Source organism: Gymnodraco acuticeps, unplaced genomic scaffold (assembly GCF_902827175.1).
Source record: "Gymnodraco acuticeps unplaced genomic scaffold, fGymAcu1.1, whole genome shotgun sequence".
NCBI classification, from domain to species: Eukaryota; Metazoa; Chordata; class Actinopteri; order Perciformes; family Bathydraconidae; genus Gymnodraco; species Gymnodraco acuticeps.
This window is the reverse complement of record NW_022989974.1, coordinates 845,774-864,710: the sequence shown is the minus strand read 5'-3', so window position 1 is coordinate 864,710 and position 18,937 is coordinate 845,774. Positions and strand designations below refer to the sequence as shown.

At 43.8% G+C, this 18,937-nt stretch overlaps 2 protein-coding genes across 3 annotated transcripts in view; both read right to left on the bottom strand.

Moving 5' to 3' along the window:
• The window catches only part of LOC117543088 (synaptotagmin-2-like), a 65,510-nt gene extending 61,358 nt beyond the window's left edge, over positions 1-4,152 (bottom strand). For both annotated transcript variants that reach the window (XM_034211146.1, XM_034211148.1), the window contains exon 1: positions 4,086-4,152. The gene's annotated coding sequence lies outside the window, so the exon portion shown is untranslated. The remainder of the gene's footprint in view (positions 1-4,085) is intronic.
• A 1,654-nt stretch (positions 4,153-5,806) lies between these two features.
• On the bottom strand, positions 5,807-7,546 carry oard1 (O-acyl-ADP-ribose deacylase 1). Its single transcript, XM_034211149.1, has 5 exons — positions 7,249-7,546; positions 6,929-7,094; positions 6,403-6,461; positions 6,198-6,310; positions 5,807-6,079 (listed from the first exon to the last, which is right to left on the bottom strand). Exons 1-5 carry the CDS (start codon positions 7,387-7,389, stop codon positions 5,932-5,934), a joined length of 627 nt encoding a protein of 208 aa, XP_034067040.1. The 5' UTR covers positions 7,390-7,546; the 3' UTR covers positions 5,807-5,931.
• Positions 7,547-18,937: the final 11,391 nt, after the last annotated feature.

Genomic DNA, 18,937 nt, shown 5'->3' with positions numbered 1-18,937 from the left:
TTAGGCTGGCCACAATAAAAGGCCACTCTGAAACGTGCAGTGTTGCTTTATCGGGGGGGTCTGGGGGGGTCTGGGGGGGTCCGAAAACCAGTGCAACACATCTCCTTCGCATAGAGTTGATCCGGTTGTTGATTGTGGCCTGTGGAATGTTGGTCCACTCCTCTTCAATGGCTGTGCCAAGTTGCTGGATATTGGCAGGAACTGGAACACGCTGTCGTATACGCCGATCCAGAGCATCCCAAACATGCTCAATGGGTGACATGTCCGGTGAGTATGCTGGCCATGCAAGAACTGGGATGTTTTCAGCCTCCAGGAATTGTGTACAGATCCTTGCAACATGGGGCCGTGCATTATCATGCTGCAACATGAGGTGATGGTCGTGGATGAATGGCACAACAACGGGCCTCAGGATCTCGTCACGGTATCTCTGTGCATTCACAATGCCATCAATAAAATGCACCTGTGTTCGTCGTCCATAACATACGCCTGCCCATACCATAACCCCACCACCACCATGGGCCACTCGATTCACAACATTGACATCAGAAAACCGCTCACCCACACGACGCCACACACGCTGTCTGCCATCTGCCCTGAACAGTGAAAACCGGGATTCATCCGTGAAGAGAACACCTCTCCAACGTGCCAGACGCCATCGAATGTGAGCATTTGCCCACTCAAGTCAGTTACGACGACGAACCGGAGTCAGGTCGAGACCCCGATGAGGACGACGAGCATGCAGATGAGCTTCCCTGAGACGGTTTCTGACAGTTTGTGCAGAAATGCTTTGGTTATGCAAACCATTGTTGCAGCAGCTGTCCGAGTGGCTGGTCTCAGACGATCTTGGAGGTGAACATGCTGGATGTGGAGGTCCTGGGCTGGTGTGGTTACGCGTGGTCTGCGGTTGTGAGGCCGGTTGGATGTACTGCCAAATTCTCTGAAACACCTTTGGAGACAGCTTATGGTAGAGACATGAACATTCAATTCACGGGCAACAGCTCTGGTGGACATTCCTGCTGTCAGCATGCCAATTGCACGCTCCCTCAAAACTTGCGACATCTGTGGCATTGTGCTGTGTGATAAAACTGAACATTTTAGAGTGGCCTTTTATTGTGGCCAGCCTAAGGCACACCTGTGCAATAATCATGCTGTCTAATCAGCATCTTGATATGCCACACCTGTGAGGTGGGATGGATTATCTGGGCAAAGGAGAAGTGCTCACTATCACAGATTTTTCAGATTTGTGAACAATATTTGAGAGAAATGGTTATTTTGTGTATATAGAAAATGTTTTAGATCTTTGAGTTCATCTCATGAAAAATGGGAGCAAAAACAAAAGTGTTGCATTTATATTTTTGTTCAGTGTAGTTTCTGCAGGTTTGGTGAGTTTCTTACAGTACCTACTCTCCTCCCCTAATATGGAGAGTTTGGGCGTTGCTGCTAACTGTAGTATGTCACAGAGACAGCCGCTGTTGCTCCGCTATGTTACCCACACCATCATTTACAGGGGCAAACCAAACACCCATGTCGCACAGCCTGGGACTGAGGGTGTCAAACATGCAGGATGAGCTATGACGAGCCCAGCAGCTGCTCCATTCCCCCAGAAATAAACCCACCGATCTCGGAAAAGAGTTACTGTACATCATTAATGTACAAACATAGGCGTAGACACAAGGTCAACTTTAAAATGAAACTTGCAAGCGCTCTTTCTCCAGCTTTTGCCGAGGTACATTCTCACACATGGCCCACACTGTTTATGTTGCGATGCTGAACAGCCTGGTTGGAGAAGCTGCGATCACACTGAATTACACATACGTTGATGTGAATCCCAGAATACAGGTCTGTGATTTTAAACTACCCATAAATCAGTAGTTAACTCCGATCCATCTCTGACACTTGCTTCTATCTTAGAGGGGGATACTGGCTAATTCTTAGGAACAGTGAGGGGTCTCATTTCCGTTTTCCATTAAGGCGCACATGGTTCTAATCATTGCTTTCTGAATGACTTTCTCACTGTGCTGGTGGTCTCCAGCAGAGACACTTTGCTGATCGCTCTCAACCATGATATGAAGCAAAGCTTTTTGTGACAGCAGGAGTCAGAGCTATAGGGGCAGCTGCCATTACAGGTTTTACATTTCATTTTAAATGACATAACATTACGCCACTCTTGTTGAGCACCATCCTCAAAATGTTTTAAATGTGATTTCAGGGAAACATTATGACTAACTGTCCACTCACAGGCACCGTGTATACCGTCTGCCTTTTATTGAAGTAATATGCATTAGATTTAGAGCTAGCCCTGATATAGATCCATATAATAAGTAAGTGTCAAACCTGAAAGATCTTTGCTGCCGCAGCATGTGTCAATCCGAGCTGTGCCGTGAAAAAGGAAGGTGGATCAATACCACAGCACCGGCAGTCACAACTTGAGTGTATAGTGATAACACAAGTAAACAAGGGCAGGAAGAACAAGGGTTTTCTGAGAGGAAACAGCTAAGAACTGCACCTCTACAAACACACACCTCTCTTTAAGATGGACTGTGTTCTAGAAAAGGAGAGGGGCATGAATAATGAAAAGTGTGTTCAACTGGAAAAGGGAAAGAGCAGATGTGCACAGCAGACTGTCACATCAAATTGGGAATTAGAAATATGTGCAGCCAGAAGATGTATTAGGTCATCTGAATAAGCATAGTGAGAAGAATTAGCTTTGCCTTGATACAACCCTCATTCCTAAACACTGGTCTGCTTTCAAGTATTTGAGGGAGCTGAGATCTGTCCATGGTACTGAAATGACTCCCATTTCCTCCCCAGCCCTCTCCTTATCCCCGCCTATAACTCTGTGTTGAATAATTTAGAAATCATTTAACAGCTAACAAGGATCAGTGAGTTCGGTCAGGTTAATGGTCGTCTTATAGCTACAATCTGAGGGCGAAAGGTATAAGCCCCCGGCCATGAAATATGAAAGCAGCGGTACAAACTCTACTCTTTATCCGGTTTGACGACGCTTTCCAACGTGCCCACACACAATACACTGAGTCCGTCCATTATGTCCTCCCATTCTGCAGCAGGCCAGTGCTCACACACATTTCCTACAGAGGAAACACACACTGCCCACTGCTGGACAGTAGCATATCTTCATTCACAAATGATGAAGGTCAGACGTCCAAAAAAATAAAAAAAGAAGATGGTGGGATGTAATAAATAAATTGTGAATGTGCTTGAATACGGTGGTAATAAATACTGGGGGGAAAAAGCAGAAATGTGTGATAGTATGAATCATCTGTCTTTCACTGAAGACAGGTTTCATTTATTTGAGCTCATTTTACAATCATCATAAACCATATTTCAAAGTGTATAAGTACGCATTTTTAACTACTACTTTTATTTTATTTTGTACACTGTAAGCCTCATTCATCCAACCACTGTAAGCCTCATTCATCCAACCAGAGGGTCTACTTTTGCTGCATCTCAGACTAAAAAAGGTCCCAGAGCAGTGGACAAACAAAAACCAGAACTCAAACACTATCAGGGCCAAATCAATCTGTTATCTAAGCAGCGCCAATATTTCCCAGAATACACAGTGAGGGCATGTACTATAAATCTAAAATGGGCTGAAGCACTTAAAGCTTATCAGCGCATTCACAGTATAAGGGAGAACACTTTCCTCTTATCCCATCCAGGAAAAATAAGTTCAAACTGTGACAGTGATTTGTTTTAAATATGTATCTGGTTGTAGTCGTGCGTCTTACACTGGCTGGATGCTGAGGCAGCTCCGCTCAGGGATGTAATGGGATACTGCAGCACTAGAGAACCGTGTGCACAGAAACTTGCCTAGAAGCATCAGGGAGTCCCGCACTAACCTCCCCCCTCCCTCTCTCTCTACCCCCCCCCCCCCCCTCTGCTTTTCTGTTAAGTATTTTAATGACAAAAAACGATAATTAAAGTATGATGTTTAAATGTAAATGTAATGCCTAGTGAAAGAGGGCATATGAGCTATACAGTGATGAAAGGGATACCCCCAAAAAAAACTTCAGAAGTGTTAAAAAACAGCATGCCTGTAGTAGGAGGAGAACGGAGCTGCTTACCGTTTTTTGGCCGGTCGCTCTCCTCTGGACACCGACGCTCTTCCCCTTCTCCACACGCTCCGAGACACTTTGAGATAGAGAGAAAAATGATCAATCTTCTCTTACTTTCTCTTATTTCCAGTTTTAGAATGAACAAGTCAGGAGTCTAACACAGCCATTTGGACACACCTTTACCCTGTCCTCCTGTCAACTCTGCCACATATACACACACAGGCACCCATTCAAATGCACCCCAAGACTGGAGTACACAAATTGATAAAGATCTGCTCAGGGGAGGGATAAAAACTACACACACTCACACACTGCAGTTTTTTTTTCTCCCTTCCTCTTGCCCACTCGCTCTGCTGCTTTTTTCCTGCTGTCTTTGCCTGCACTGCCTCCTGATTGGCTAAGCTGCTCTTCAATAACATAAGCTCTCTTCTTTAATTGGAAGTGGGCCAGTTGTGTGGTGCATCAGAAACCCTCCCGCCTTGCTCATCTCTCTTCTTTTCTTTTTTTTTGCCTAAGTGCCTGTGGAGAAGAATGCTGAGCTCTGCAATTTCATACGCATCGAGCGAAGAGGGAAAAAAAGGGAATGGAGGACAGAGGAGGGTGGGGGGAGTGTGTGGGAGAGAAAAGTGAGAGTGGGGGAGAGCATCGGCGTCGAAATCACTGGACCGCAGTGGGACAAGCAAAAGCTGCACGGGAACAAAGAGAGGGGAAGGGGCTATTTAGTGGAAACAGGGTAGATTTGGATGCACGGTCGCACCAGCCGCAGCGTGTTGAGGGGATGCAGCGGGTCAGATGAAAGGAGATTTCCCTGCATGCACTGCAGCGTGGCAAGGTGGCTCTGCTGCAGTGTGGAGTCTAATTGCCAGGCAAGAAGGGGGATGGGTAGGGAGGAGGAGAGGGGGTTGGTTGCAGTGATGCCGAAGTACAGTCATCCAGCCAACCATGGATGTATGGGGGGGGGGGGGGGGGCAGCCGCAGTGTACAGCGGTTAATGCCTTTTCCTCGTGAATTATTGAAGGTGCTTCAAAGGAGAGGGAGGGTCACAGACGGCAAACTACTGACACTGTTCAGACAGTCTCACTGCCACCGAGGTCCACTATAATTACTCACACACCTGAAGTACACGTCGTCAGATTATTATATGGAGCCCCCTTCAGTTCGATTATTATCGACCGCTTTAAATGGAGATTGTGCCGTATCAGCCCTCCGCTTTCCACTTCAGTTCGTGTTAAAAGGCTTTTGCCATCCCGGGGAAAATGTATGTGTGTGATTGACTTTGTGGTGTCGGGTTTCCTGCCACTCTTTTTCTTTTGACTCACATCTGGTGCCTCCCATGTGTCCCAGCTGCTTTGAAGAACAATACCAGAGCAGATCAATACTTGGTCCATCTGCAGAGGCAACAATGAGCACTCTAGAAGTTATACGACGCCCACGGAGAAATACAAATACACTGTTTGCTCAATCAACAACCTAATTGCCCTGGTGGATGAATGTGCAAATAGAGAGATGCCTGATATTTGAAGCTCAATATCCTGTTGTAAAATACCATGTGAGCAGAAGGGACAGGTGAACAAATGCCAGTATTATCTGCATATAGTGAGCAGTCTAGATGTGTGTGTGGAAAGCAGCTGTTACCTTGTCAAATAGCTTAAACTGGGTATAAGTGGCTGTAGATACAGATAATAGTTGATCAGTATCTTCTTTGCAAAATAAATTAGAGTTGGGTTGACTTTTGAAGTGCAAAAAAAACATTTATTTTCAAGTTTTCTATACAATTTTCCACTGAAAAATGGCAACATGTGGAACAAGAACATAAAAGTGCATTTTGATGTCAATAAACTAACTTTCCAATCAATCATCTGCGCATGTTCTCCTTCATCACTTTGCTCTCTGGTCTCTCAGGGAGGCTGTAGACTGTGATGGAGATGTTTGTGGGTTTGAAGACCTGCTCCAGTATCTCTGCCACTTTATTCCACTGCAGTTTATCCAGGCCACAACCAATACTGTAAACAATGGAGGGACAACACAAAGCATCACATTCAAAATAAAGTATTTATCGAGCATAATGTGGCTTTTGAACCCTGGATGACTATTTCTAAATGACTGAAATATTATACAAACCGAGGCATTGATATTCTGGTTACACTGTTACTTTCACAGTGTGACCTCATGTTCTCCAGGCTCCGTGCCAGGCTGTCATAGGTGGGCTTTTGGCTGGCCTTTTTCTTTGTAATCTTCAATAGCATAACAGAATAGTATCAGTAATAATATGAAGTACAACATATGTGTTAAAATGAGAGATTTCATTTTCATTTCACATATTTACCAGATAGTAGACGAAACGACTCTCTCTTTTTAAAACAGCGCACTCTCCTGTCAGCTTTTCTGTTTGGGGATAAAAAGATAATATTCCCATCAGAATAAGACACTATACAAACGCATATTTGCCTAAGTTTGTATAATGAAACTCATAATACAAACTCAAGGCATGTTTGTTTGAAGCCCGAAACTGAAAGCATTATTGAAGAAGCCATTACGAATTCATGCTGTGCAAAATAAATGTCACAGATGTTGATTTAAAATGTTAGTGGTGATCCTTCAGTTACCAAAGAAAACACATTTTGGATAAATGTGTACAAAATTATGCATCCAGAATATTGTCATGTGATGGGATGATGATCCAACTTCAGTATCAACTGATACAGAATAAATGTGGGATACTGTGTAGAATAGCATCCAGTCTTTTTCGAGGCGCTTCTCTGTGCAGAACAAAATGATCCCTTCGGAAATCGATGCCCCCAAAAATAGGACACTTCACTCCTGATACATTTTTAATAAAAGGGCTGACTCACTCTGCTCCTTTAGCTCCTCTACCCCTTTGAAGTTCTTCTTGAACATCACTGCTATGCCTGCCCCCATGCGGCAGTCCTCACTGATGCAGTGGGCCAGAGCCTCGTCCCCGGGGCAGGAGAACAGGTCCCCGGTCACATATCTCACTGACCAGCGGTCTTCTGCAGGCTGGACGGCAGGGGGCAGCATTGCACCGTGTGGTGAAAGCACAATGACAGCACAACAAATAAACACTGGTGCATGGGAAGGGAAACTATGATAGAAACAGCCCATGTAAAACCAAGATAATTATATATGTTTTTCGTGTAGGTATTAGCTTTACCTTAGCGCTGTCAGTGTTGACTGGTCTTTCAAGTGCAGATGACATAATGTGAACACTTGAGCGGTGAGTTATACGGTGTGTCTTTCTTGAACACTCAATAAAACTGCTAAGAGACTTGTTAGCTAACTTATAATGCGTCATTAATATCACTTACAAAAAGTTGACTGTAGGTGGCCGTTTTAATGCTGAATAAAGGTACTTTCGGTATGCTTCTGGATAGCTCATATACTAGTCACTTTACATGGTTGAAGCATAGGGTTGAAGCAGGAGCAGCCACGGAATATGCCTATCCTCTCGCGAGAAAACACGATACTTTGTGGTGGGGGCGGCACCTCCTGAATAAATTAAACAAAACAGCAGCTGGGTCACATGATCTGTCCCATGTCAGCTGACTGGATCCGAGCAATAGGAATAGGTAAAAATGTTAATAAATAATAAATAACTAATAAAAAATAAAATAATAATAATACAAAATCAAAAAAAATTAATAAAAAATGATAATGACAATAAAGAAATGACAAGCAAAAATACAAATAAAATACAAAATGATATCGATACATAGACAATAAATAATAATTCATATTGATACAATAATAAAAGAAATACATTTTTTTAATAAATACATACAAAATAATAACAACACAAAATTAAAAACATATACATAAATACATTAAATGTAATTGTAATGAAAAAATTATGATAAAAAATACAATAAATAAATACAAAAATTAAATAAATACAAAAGCAATAAAATAATAATTCAAAAAATTATAATAATATTTAAAACAATAATAATATTTACAAGGAAAAAATAAAACATGAAAACGCTCAGCCTTATAATAAAATAAACACATAAATACATAAATAAATAGGCCTACATTTAAAGGTGGGGTAGGTAAGTTTCAGAAACCGGCTCGAGTGCACTAGGTGGGGTGGGTGTGACCCTAGATAACAACCTGTCCTTCACTGCAAACATCGCTGCTACAACCCGTTGCTGCAGATACACGCTTTACAACATCAGGAAGATACGTCCCCAGCTGACACAGAAAGCGACTCAGGTTCTGGTCCAGGCTCTCCTCATCTCACGCCTAGACTACTGCAACTCCCTCCTGGCTGGTCTACCTGCATGTGCCATCCGACCTCTGCAGCTCATCCAGAATGCAGCGGCTCGTCTGGTCTTCAACCTTCCTAAATTTTCCCACACCACTCCGCTCCTCCGCTCCCTTCACTGGCTTCCGGTAACTGCTAGAATCCACTTCAAGACACTGGTACTTGCTTACCATGCTGCGAATGGATCTGGCCCTTCCTACATCCAGGACATGGTTAAACCGTACACCCCAGCGCGTGCACTACGCTCTGCATCAGCCAAACGGCTCGCTGCGCCCTCGCTGCGAGGGGGACCCAAGTTCCCATCTGCAAAAACACGTGGGTTTGCTGTCCTGGCTCCAAGATGGTGGAATGAGCTCCCCATTGACATCAGGACGGCAGATAGCTTGCACATCTTCCGGCGCAAACTGAAAACTCATCTCTTTCGACTCCACTTCGAGCGTTAGAACTATTAACGAAGCACTTTTATACTAATAAAGGACTGGCTTACCTAAAGCCAGTTGAGTAGCACTTGAAATGTTTGGCTCTATGAAACCTGATGTACTTATATGATTCTGTTTTCTTCAAGGTTGTGTCTTCCTGGTCGAATGTACTTATTGTAAGTCGCTTTGGACAAAAGCGTCAGCTAAATGTAATGTAATGTAATGCACTAAAATGTGAAAGTACACAGCCGAAAAGAATCCGCCCCTTCCTTCAGACTTCCTTACAGAGCACCTCCTCCAACACACATGAACGCGCACATGACGTCAGCAGACTGGTGAAAGTGGCCGCCTGTTGCTGGCGAGTCATTGAAGTACTGCTGCAATGCACGCCCAATGACGGCACGCCCAATGAGGGCACGAGATACATTTGTGCGTGCACGAGATGGAAGGCTGACAGACAGAGCGGCAATCCAATCCGTTTAGCCGGGCCGGCTAAACGGATTGGTTGTACTTTTTACAGTACTACGGCTTCCACAGATGACATTTTTTTATGGATTTTTTGTCAAAGCACTTAAGATATTCATTGCTATCGGGATGTTAAGAGCATTCCATGGAATATAACAAAAAGTGTATCTCGAGCCGGTTTCTGAAACTTACCTACCCCACCTTTAAGTGAACGTAAATGTAGAAATATAGACATGTTTCAATAATAAGAATAAGAATTGTGTAGCAGAGTTTCTGTTAGCAGGTAATTACCGGACTATGACTAAAAGTCAGTTAATGGGAGTCATTTTTATATTGCTTCAGTTTATAATCGTAACAGATCGAAAAATTCTGATTCATTTTTCAATAAATGATTCCACAAACATCATTATTACATTCAAACAAACTACTTGTAGTAGATGAAGTACATTATTCAAAAGTTTACATTAACTTTGAATAATAACCAGTGCTGGAATTGGGCCGGTACTCACCGGTACGCAGTACCGGCACTTCTGGTTCTGACCCATGGAGTACCGGCACTTCTTGCTCAGTACCGGCATGCTGGCGGTACTCCGGTACTCATGCACCGTGCCAGTACTCAACACTCTCCCGCCGTTCTTATTATACATCCATATATATATATACAGCCGCCCGGTACTCAGTAGATGCGTCATGAGGTGCCGAACGGACATTCTCATCGCTCTAACCGCTGGAGTTTCACAGCGGCTGTCAGCTGTTTACTCCTGTCATTCAAACAGAACGTGCTGGAGAGGGGGCGGGGCTTATATTCTCCATGTAAATACTGTGGTGGAAACGACTATGTCAAAATTAACCTATTTGACCGTGATTTAATAGTAATACACGTTTCAAAATAATAATAATAATAATGCCGAAGTAACAACATACTGAAAACTGTTAGTAAAACCATGTTTTAATGCTTTACAATTTACATACCTAGATGCACGTGTGTTGTGTTTATGCAGTGCAACTCCCACCCAGTGGGTGGCTATGTAGAGTGATAGAACAGAGCAGGCACGCCCCCGAGAGAAGGAAAGCAAGTCACGTCACAAATTAGCATTTCTAAAATGTTAGCGTGGATTAATACAAGTGCAAAAAGACAGCGGTTGTCGCCGGAAGAAACTTCAAATACAGAGAATGCTGTGCCTGTGTTGGAAATTGTGTCTGATGGGGAGCTTTCTTTGGTTGATCCTCCTGCTCCAAGTTCTAGTGCATTAGCATTAGCACTAGCTCCGCCGCCTCCTCCAGAGCCTCTAACGTTAGCTGCTGCTGGCGCTACTGCCACCACCAACACTGGGCAAAGCGATGCACCTGACTGCTGGACAACGGACCAGGTGCAATATTTTTGCAAGACCAATGCATGGCTCCTTCTTAAAGATAAGAAGCTAGGATGTCGGATATGCAGAGATGTCAAATCTTTGGGAATACACACTGGACAAGGACTGAAACTGTCAACTGAATGGGGTGAGTGTGCAGTGTCTCATTTCGGTGTTGACAAGGGCAAACAACAAGCTAGCCTGAGAACAAAAATCAAAGAACATAAAGAATCACAAGCCCATGTAAAAGCTGCTGACATCCTTACATCTGCTTCACGTGAAACTATTCAACATCAAGTGCAGTCTATGCATAAATCTGAATTAGACACCACTATCAGAGTTTTTCGAACGGCATATAAAATTGGCAAACATAGCCGGCCATTCACAGACATGCCAATTGATTTGAATGTACAGAAACTGAATGGGCTGAACGTGGGCAGGGTTTTGCACTCCAATAAAACCTGTGGCGAAATCATCGACCACATAGCTCATGAGCTGAAGAAAAAAATGGCAAAAGACATTACAGAAAACCAAAGAAAACTCTGTGTTTTGGTCGATGAATCTACCACTATTAGTGGTAAAACGGTGCTTGTTGTGTGTCTACGCTCAGCATTAGCTGATGCTGAGCCCGAAACGTTTTTTTGGGAGCTGATCGAGTTGGATGGAACAACGGCTGATGACATCACAAAGGCGTTAATGGAGTGTCTTGGAAGAGATTTTAACGAGGACTTTTTAGGTCAGTGTTTCGTTTCTTTTGCATGTGATGGGGCTTCAGTCATGCTAGGGAAGAGAACAGGCGTTGCTACCCAGTTGTGTAGTAAATTCCCAAGCCTGTTTGTGTGGCACTGCTCCAATCATCGTCTAGAGCTGGCAGTTGGGGATGTGGTCAAGGAGGTCTCAGGGCTCAATCATTTCCAGATCTTTTTTGACAAACTCTATTCCTTGTTCCATGCCTCCCCCAAAAATCAGAGGCAGTTAGCGCAGTGTGCGCAAGCAGTCGGACAGCGTCTCCTGGTGATAGGGCGTGTTTTGTCCATCCGCTGGGTGGCTTCAAGTGAAAGGAGCGTCAGAGCAGTCTGGGAAAACTACCGAGTGCTTCATGATCACTTCACAAATGCTGCAAATGACACGAGCAGGGATTCCAGAGACAGAGCAAAGTACAAGGGCCTGGATGATGTGCTCACATCTGCAACGTTTGTCAGCAATCTGGGACTGATGTACGATGCGCTCACAGAGCTCAGCGACCTCTCTCGGCAACTCCAAAAAAGAGAGATGACACTGCCTACAGCAGATAGGCTCTTAACTCGAGAAATACGAGTTTTTGAATCCATGGTCACCATGCCTGGCCCACACATGACTACAGTTCATACAGCTCTAGCTGAGAAGTCCTTCAAGGGTGTTGCCCTGCGTGAGAATGGCAGGCTTGTACAGATTCATGCAGGTCAGTTTTTCCGCAGTATGGTAGAGAATCTGAGACACAGAATGACTTCCACAACCTCCTCTCATGTCAGCACAAGAGAAATCCCATTACATGGCCGGGAGGCCCGGGACAATCAGCTAATCCAGGACATGAAAGTTATCCATCCTGGAAGTTGGCCTGAAGAGGAGTTAGAGGTGCTACGTTTGTGCGAAGTGCTGAAAGTGGACAGAAGAGAGACTGTTCAGGGCTTTCGCGAATACAAGGAAACCAGGGCATCCCGTACACCTGCTGCCATGGAGCCTCTACTGAAAGCAGTCCGAACCATCGCTGTCTCCACTAGTGAGTGTGAGCGGGCATTCAGCTGCATGAACTATATCCTTACTGCAAAAAGGAATGCTCTCTCTGTCAGCCGACTGTCCAGCCTGGTTTTCATTAAATGTAATGGACCATCACTAGGACAGTTCAATCCGGAACAGTATGTGAGGTCCTGGCTGGCAAAGGGAAGGAGAAGTGCTGATGAAAGAGCCTGTCCAGCTCCAGCCCCTGATACTGATGTCGCCAAGGCCTTCTGGAGCCTTTTCTAACAATGTGAAGTATATTGCAAAGCAGCTCACCCAGTGAGAAGACTTTTGGCATAATGTGCCGATTTGTACAGATCCTGGAGATAGAAGGACTTCAGACCAACCAGGGAGTTATCTGATCAGCTTGGTGTTCAATGTAACTCTTTACCATGGCTCAGACTTTGTTCAGTGCATGACATTAAGGATTTTGGGAGATGGCCCTGTGGGCCATCTAAGCTAATTTACAGATGGCCCTGAGCCCAATAGAGATTGCCCTGAAAAATGCTCACGGACGAAATGACGCACGAAGGGCTTGGGGGGCCTCCCCCTAGAAAATTTAGATTTTTGCAGGTCTTATATGCTGTCTGGTGCATTCTCTAGACTGAATTATAAGATGAACCAACACAATATTATATTGTACAATTTCAATTTTATTCTTCATTTCACTTGTTTGTTTGTTCTTGTTTGTGTTTGCTCGCTTGCATGCCCTGCATATAAGAAATACTTAAGTTGCTGGTCAAGACACTTTCCATCTGATGAAGGCAAATGCCTTCCCAGATGTAAAAAAGTAGAAAACATTACATTCAGTTATAACTGCGAAAACAAACATTATTTACACTATTATGGCCCCTGTTAAAAATGTTTGTAATGTTATCTACTGTAAGTTGGTCGAACGAATGCCTCCTCATCCGGAAGCTGACCGAGCAGCAGTCGAGAGGAGCCGAGCGCATCTGCGAAGCACACAAAATGGGACGTCAGAGTTCCCGTTAGCCGGCAAATCTAAGTCTCTTCGGTCAAAATGTCCGGTCAAAATAATTTCCCTTTAGCGCAATACCGCTTCAGTTGCGCCACTTATGTGACAGACAAGAAGAGTATGTGACAGACAAGAACAGTCAATTCTAATGTCTAACACTTAATGTGGAGAAAGAGATGTCCTGTATGGGTTGATTGTGCGTTGATCTGTTGGTAATGCCTCGGGGTTCCGGTGGGCATGTAAACAAATGCATAATGCTGCGCTATACTTTGTGGCCTCACCCAGTTGCATAGCGACACTTATTGTTTAGGTGTCTTTTAATAAGCAGGTAGTCATATCATTAGCTAGAACTAGCTGGATCTGATCGATATGGACATAAACGCGAGTGAAGTCTAATCTGACGGGAGAGAGAGAGAGAGAGAGAGAGAGAGAGAGAGAGAGATCAGCTGCTGCTGACGAGTCGACACGCAGCTCTGCATAATCACCTGCAGCGGTGAGCGGACAAAACACACACTTCAGGTTAGAATATCACACGTAGCTATTTCTCAAACTACCTGAACTAGTTATAGATATGTTTAGTTTTACTGTCGGGTCACTCATTACTGATCCCCGAGCTGCATGATACTGGCATAATAGATTGCCCGATCGGGCAACCAGCAGGTGAGGCTTCATTGCCCGAGCTAAATACTAGATGGCCCCGGGCCATCGGGCAGCCCTTAATGTCGAGCCCTGTTGTTACTTGCAGTTACAGTTTCTCATTTTAGATTGTGCAAATTTTGCATTTGTTTTTACATGTTCTTTGTTCATGCTCTTTATCATTTTTCTGAGTTGGAAAGTTAGATTGCATCATAGTTTACTTTATACATATTTGTATTCTTCAGTGGTGAAGTATATTGCAAAGCAGCTCAGCCATGTGAGAAGACTTTTGGCACTTTTTCGTTTTTCGTTTTCTGAGTTGGAAAGTTAGATTGCATTCAAAATGTACAGAAATACTTAATTTTGTTAAAGCTTTTTATAAAAAATGCTTCTGACCAGAGCTTTGTTTCCTTGTCATTAATGTTGAACACCACCAGAGGGGCTCTCACCTGAAAGGTCTCTGCTTCATGTGTCTTCAGCAGAAGATCTAGACTTTGATTGCTATATTTTCAGTTAATACCTTACTGAGTTTTAGCCATATCCGCTGCCTATCATAAAAAATGTTAAGTACAGTGAACCTTTCTAAAATATACAGTAGTAAAGAGACAAACCCACCAGCATTATAGTAGCCAAATTCTTGTTTGTGGGCTGTATATATAAAATTGACTTGAAAAAGTTGCTGATTTTAGAGTACTGGCACCTTTTTCATTCCAATTCAAGCACTGATAATAACACGGGAGAAACGAATCCTCTCTTTTCCTCTCTCTCTCCCTCTCTCCTGAAAGCCCGTCAGTTTCTCATGCAGCGCGCTAAACAGTGGGCGGGGCTAGGTGATTATGCAGCAGCTGATCTGATCTCTCTCTCGCGTCCGGTTACACTTCACTCGCGTTTATGTCCATATCGATCAGATCCAACTCTCCTGGTCGGCCTTTATAGAGAGCACAGATCAAACTATTAAGAGTGAATATCGGCCGATAATGATCGGCGGCTGATCGATCGGAGCATCCCTAATTATTAGCGGACATTTTGACCGGCAGGTTTTGAATTTACCGGTTTTTATTACATTTTAACAGCTAAAAACCGGTAATTACCGGCTAACAGAAACCCTGAGGTGTACCTCTGAGGGCAATAAACCGACGAAGGGCCATCAGGAAGGCATCAGAACTAATGGCGGTAAGGAGGTCCAAGTACACCGCTCTGGTGGTGAGGCACTTGAAGATGATTCCCCATCTCTTCTCTAAGCGTCGACCCACCTTGACCTGGAAAGGCCCAAAGCAGTCCATGCCCGTAGAAAAGAAAGGAGGCTTGAATAGGCGCAGACGGGCTGCTGGAAGGTCAGCCATCTTGGGTACTGCTGGTTTGGCCCTCCATCGCTGACAGTCAGCACAGGAGTGCTGGTAGCGCCGAACTGCCTCACGCCCTCTCAAGATCCAGAAGGAGCGTCGTAACTCAGCGAACACCCTCTCTGGGCCGGGATGGTGTAAACGGCTGTCAAAGTCTTGGATCAGAAGCTTAGTCATCCAATGACCTGGGTCTAGGATGATAGGGTGAAGAGCTGTCAGTTCCAGGTCTTCTGCCCGACGTAGTCTTCCTCCAACATGGATGAGTTCTCCACTCTCATCTAACTCCGGAGACAGAGTGAGGAGTCGACTGCTTCGAAGAACTGGCTTACCAGCTTTCAGTAGGCTGCACTCTAGTGGGAAGCTATCCCTCTGAACCCTCTGGAAGATCAACCGCTCAGCTTGACGGAAGTCTTCAGCAGTAGGGGGGTCGTTGGATTTGGCCTCCCCATGCAGCTCCAGTACTGTCACCTCCAGCAACTCCTTCGGAGTTGGGATGACTGGGGTCTGCAATAGGCTGACTTGATGCTACTGCGGTAACTCCACAGAAAGTAGACTTGCGCAGCTCTGAGGCATCTTCTGTTTGGTGAACGGCTGGATCCTCTGGCCACGAGTCTGGACTCAGCAGGAGAAAGGGGGGTCCCTGGCTCCATCTATTGGTCTCTATGAGCTCCTTCAACTTCTTACCACGTGTCGCGTCATCTGCTGAGTTCCTTGCGGAATCAACGTACCTCCAGTCCTTCCAGTGAGTGCAGCACAGAGTTCCAGTCGGGGCATGGAGTGGAAGCGCTTAGGAGCAACTCTAGAGCGGGCCATCAGGAACGACAGGTACACAACACCATGTCTGAGCGAATAATGTATCCTAGATGATCCACATCATAGTCTGCATATCGCGTTGGAAGGCGGGTTTGCCTTCTAGGACGTGCACCATAGGCCTCATACCCTGGTAATGGTTCCATCTCTGACGTAAACCTTGTGATCCGGCTCGAAGGACCATCAATGTAGTGGAGAGTTAGAGATAACTCAGTGTTGGCACTAGTTTTGTGTCTATCACTAGGTTCACCCAGGTGTGTCGGCCAGAACACCACTTAATGCCAAAGGTCCAGAATAGAGGAAATGAGGAGCTAAGATGAGGCTTGACTTCTTTACTTATTTAGGCAGACATACAGATATTTGTCTGTGTGTGGTTTTTCGTTAATTTACGCACACAATACGAAACTTAAGACGGCTTAACTTTCCTGCAACTACTGACGCACATTACCCTCTGATGTGTGACGTCATCCAAACCACTTGGGTTAGCCCCTCCCCACTATGAAGGCACAACTTAACAGGTATCAACTCTGTATAATAAAATAATATATATATATATATCAATAACTATAACTTTCGGGCCTTTTCTACAAGCTGTGTAAGACCGTAGGTAAATATGGTCAAATCTAATATTATCAAAGTGTTGAACCTAAACCAATCAAAATAAAGAGGTTGCCCCTTAACAAGCGTTATTTTGTAAACAATGTCAGGCTAACTTTTGTCTTTTACATACAGAGAAACTGCAATATAACACAACACTGCATGTCCATCTGCAACATCATCTGAGTTGACAAAATGGTGGTATGGAGACGACGACCGTTGCACAGCCATGACACAAAACTTCCTTTTATCTGGGCACACATTACCCTTATCATCCCACAAAGCCATTACAGCAGCCTGACACAGACCCTTTGAATCATTCATGAAGCATTTTAAGCTGTCAGAAATCTGTGACAAACACTCACCATCTCCATTTTCATCGACCCACTCAAATATCCGGTCAACCATTTGGTCTGGGGTCAGCAGATTGCATTTTTCAGCCAGCTTTCCTTGGCAGGCCTTTTTCAGTTGATAAATAGACTTTGAGGGACAGAAAATAAGTTACAAAAGCTTTTGCTCTCACTATATGTTATAGCATATCATTCATCATATAAAGAAATATGCACGGATAAAACAACGCATAGCTTTCAGTATGGGATTTATCTGCCAATCATTTCCTCAATAAATTGTTACTAAAATATTGAAGAACACACATCTGCAGCCTCCTTGTTATCTTTTACACCAAAAAATCCCTTAAACGTGTGCACGAAGAGTCCCACTTTGGCACCTCATAACACATTTATTTGTGTACTATTCTTGCAGATGTGCCCATGGATGTTTAATAAGAACGGCTGTGCCACATCGATTTCCATGTCTGGGTCACTGTCCTCGCTCAGACGCCGACCCATTGACCCATACATTACATGAAACAGTTTGACCGTGGTGACTTTTAAAGCTTGCCTCTACATTACGACATCCACGGAGCCCTCAGATATCTATCGCCCCAATTGTTGCAACAAACTTAGTGCAAATGTTTCAAAATTATAGAAATAGTCCACACTAGTGGAATTGTTATTGTAGTCAGGAGGACTGGTATGGATCATATTATAAAGGATTGGAAATGGCTCAAATAATTTAGTTCAGACAGATCATGAGTGGATTTCTTTGTGGCCCTACTTCCTACTTAAGCTAGAAAATACATCTGTTAGCTTTGTATAAACACACAAACGTTATGAATATATGTTTGCACAGTATGTCTAAAGACTTGGTGGTGTTTGATGTTAAAGACGCTAAAGTAAACTCGGGGTTCACACAGGCCAAGAGTCTTGTTATCCGTGACAGCTTTGACCTTCATAAGCCATGTTATTTTCTGCTACCCTGATTACTGTTTACCCGACTGCTGCAGTCTCACTGAAGCCTATAATAAATGTAGCTAAATTCACTGATGAGGGGTATTACAACTAGGCACCAAGAGGGTAATTATGTGTTTTAGGAAGATGGGTGGAAACATCCAGAAAGCATTTCAGTGTTGGTCAGCAAATGACTCAATGGAAATTTGGAAATACCTGCATTGACATAACAATAAGAGTGTCATTGTTAGTGGTGGTCATTGTTGACAGGCGAGAGCTTGGACTGGTCTAATACCTTCCTCTGCTGATGACAGGATAGTGATAATCATAGCTTATAAGTGTCAAGGCTATATGAGGTGTCACTAGATATTTTCTTCAAGTGATTATTATTATTCTCACGTACAATTATTATATATATATATATATATATATATATATATCAAAGCAGGTTTAATTTGAGCTTGTTAACCAACCTAGTGTAGCGTATTAGCATCAACACATTTATCAGATAAGCAACCAACATCAATTGCAAGAATTTGATCATAAAGCAAAGCATCGGAAAGGTTTGTACCAGATGGCGCTACATTAAAAATCAGGAGACCATTATAATTCAACCTCAGGGATTCATGAATGTGTGTACATAGGCATGTTAGCTTAATAACTTTAAATATAAAAAAGCTCATTATGCATGTTGCTCATTATGGTATGGTGTGCAATCAGAACTTTAAAATATCTTTCCAGCATTCCAGTCAAAGTCCAGCTAAAGACAGATTAGTTTCACAGGTGAGCAGTCGGGAACATAGTGTTGGACAAGAGGATTTTTTGGGGGTGTTGAGTCGCCCATGTAGCTAAAGAGGTTGAAGACTTCAAGGGGGACACCTCAAGCGTGGCTAAAGGTCAATCTAAATAATTCAGTGGCCCTCATTGGTCTGCA

What these genes read in the sequence shown, in the direction of transcription:
- oard1 (XM_034211149.1), bottom strand. Translation starts at nt 7,389, where the DNA reads ATGACGCATTATAAGTTAGCTAACAAGTCTCTTAGCAGTTTTATTGAG. An exon ending in TCAACACTGACAGCGCTAAG is followed by an intron (nt 7,095 to 7,248) that starts GTAAAGCTAATA and finishes CCTGCCGTCCAG; the next exon opens with CCTGCAGAAGACCGCTGGTC. An exon ending in AGAGGAGCTAAAGGAGCAGA is followed by an intron (nt 6,462 to 6,928) that starts GTGAGTCAGCCC and finishes ATCCCCAAACAG; the next exon opens with AAAAGCTGACAGGAGAGTGC.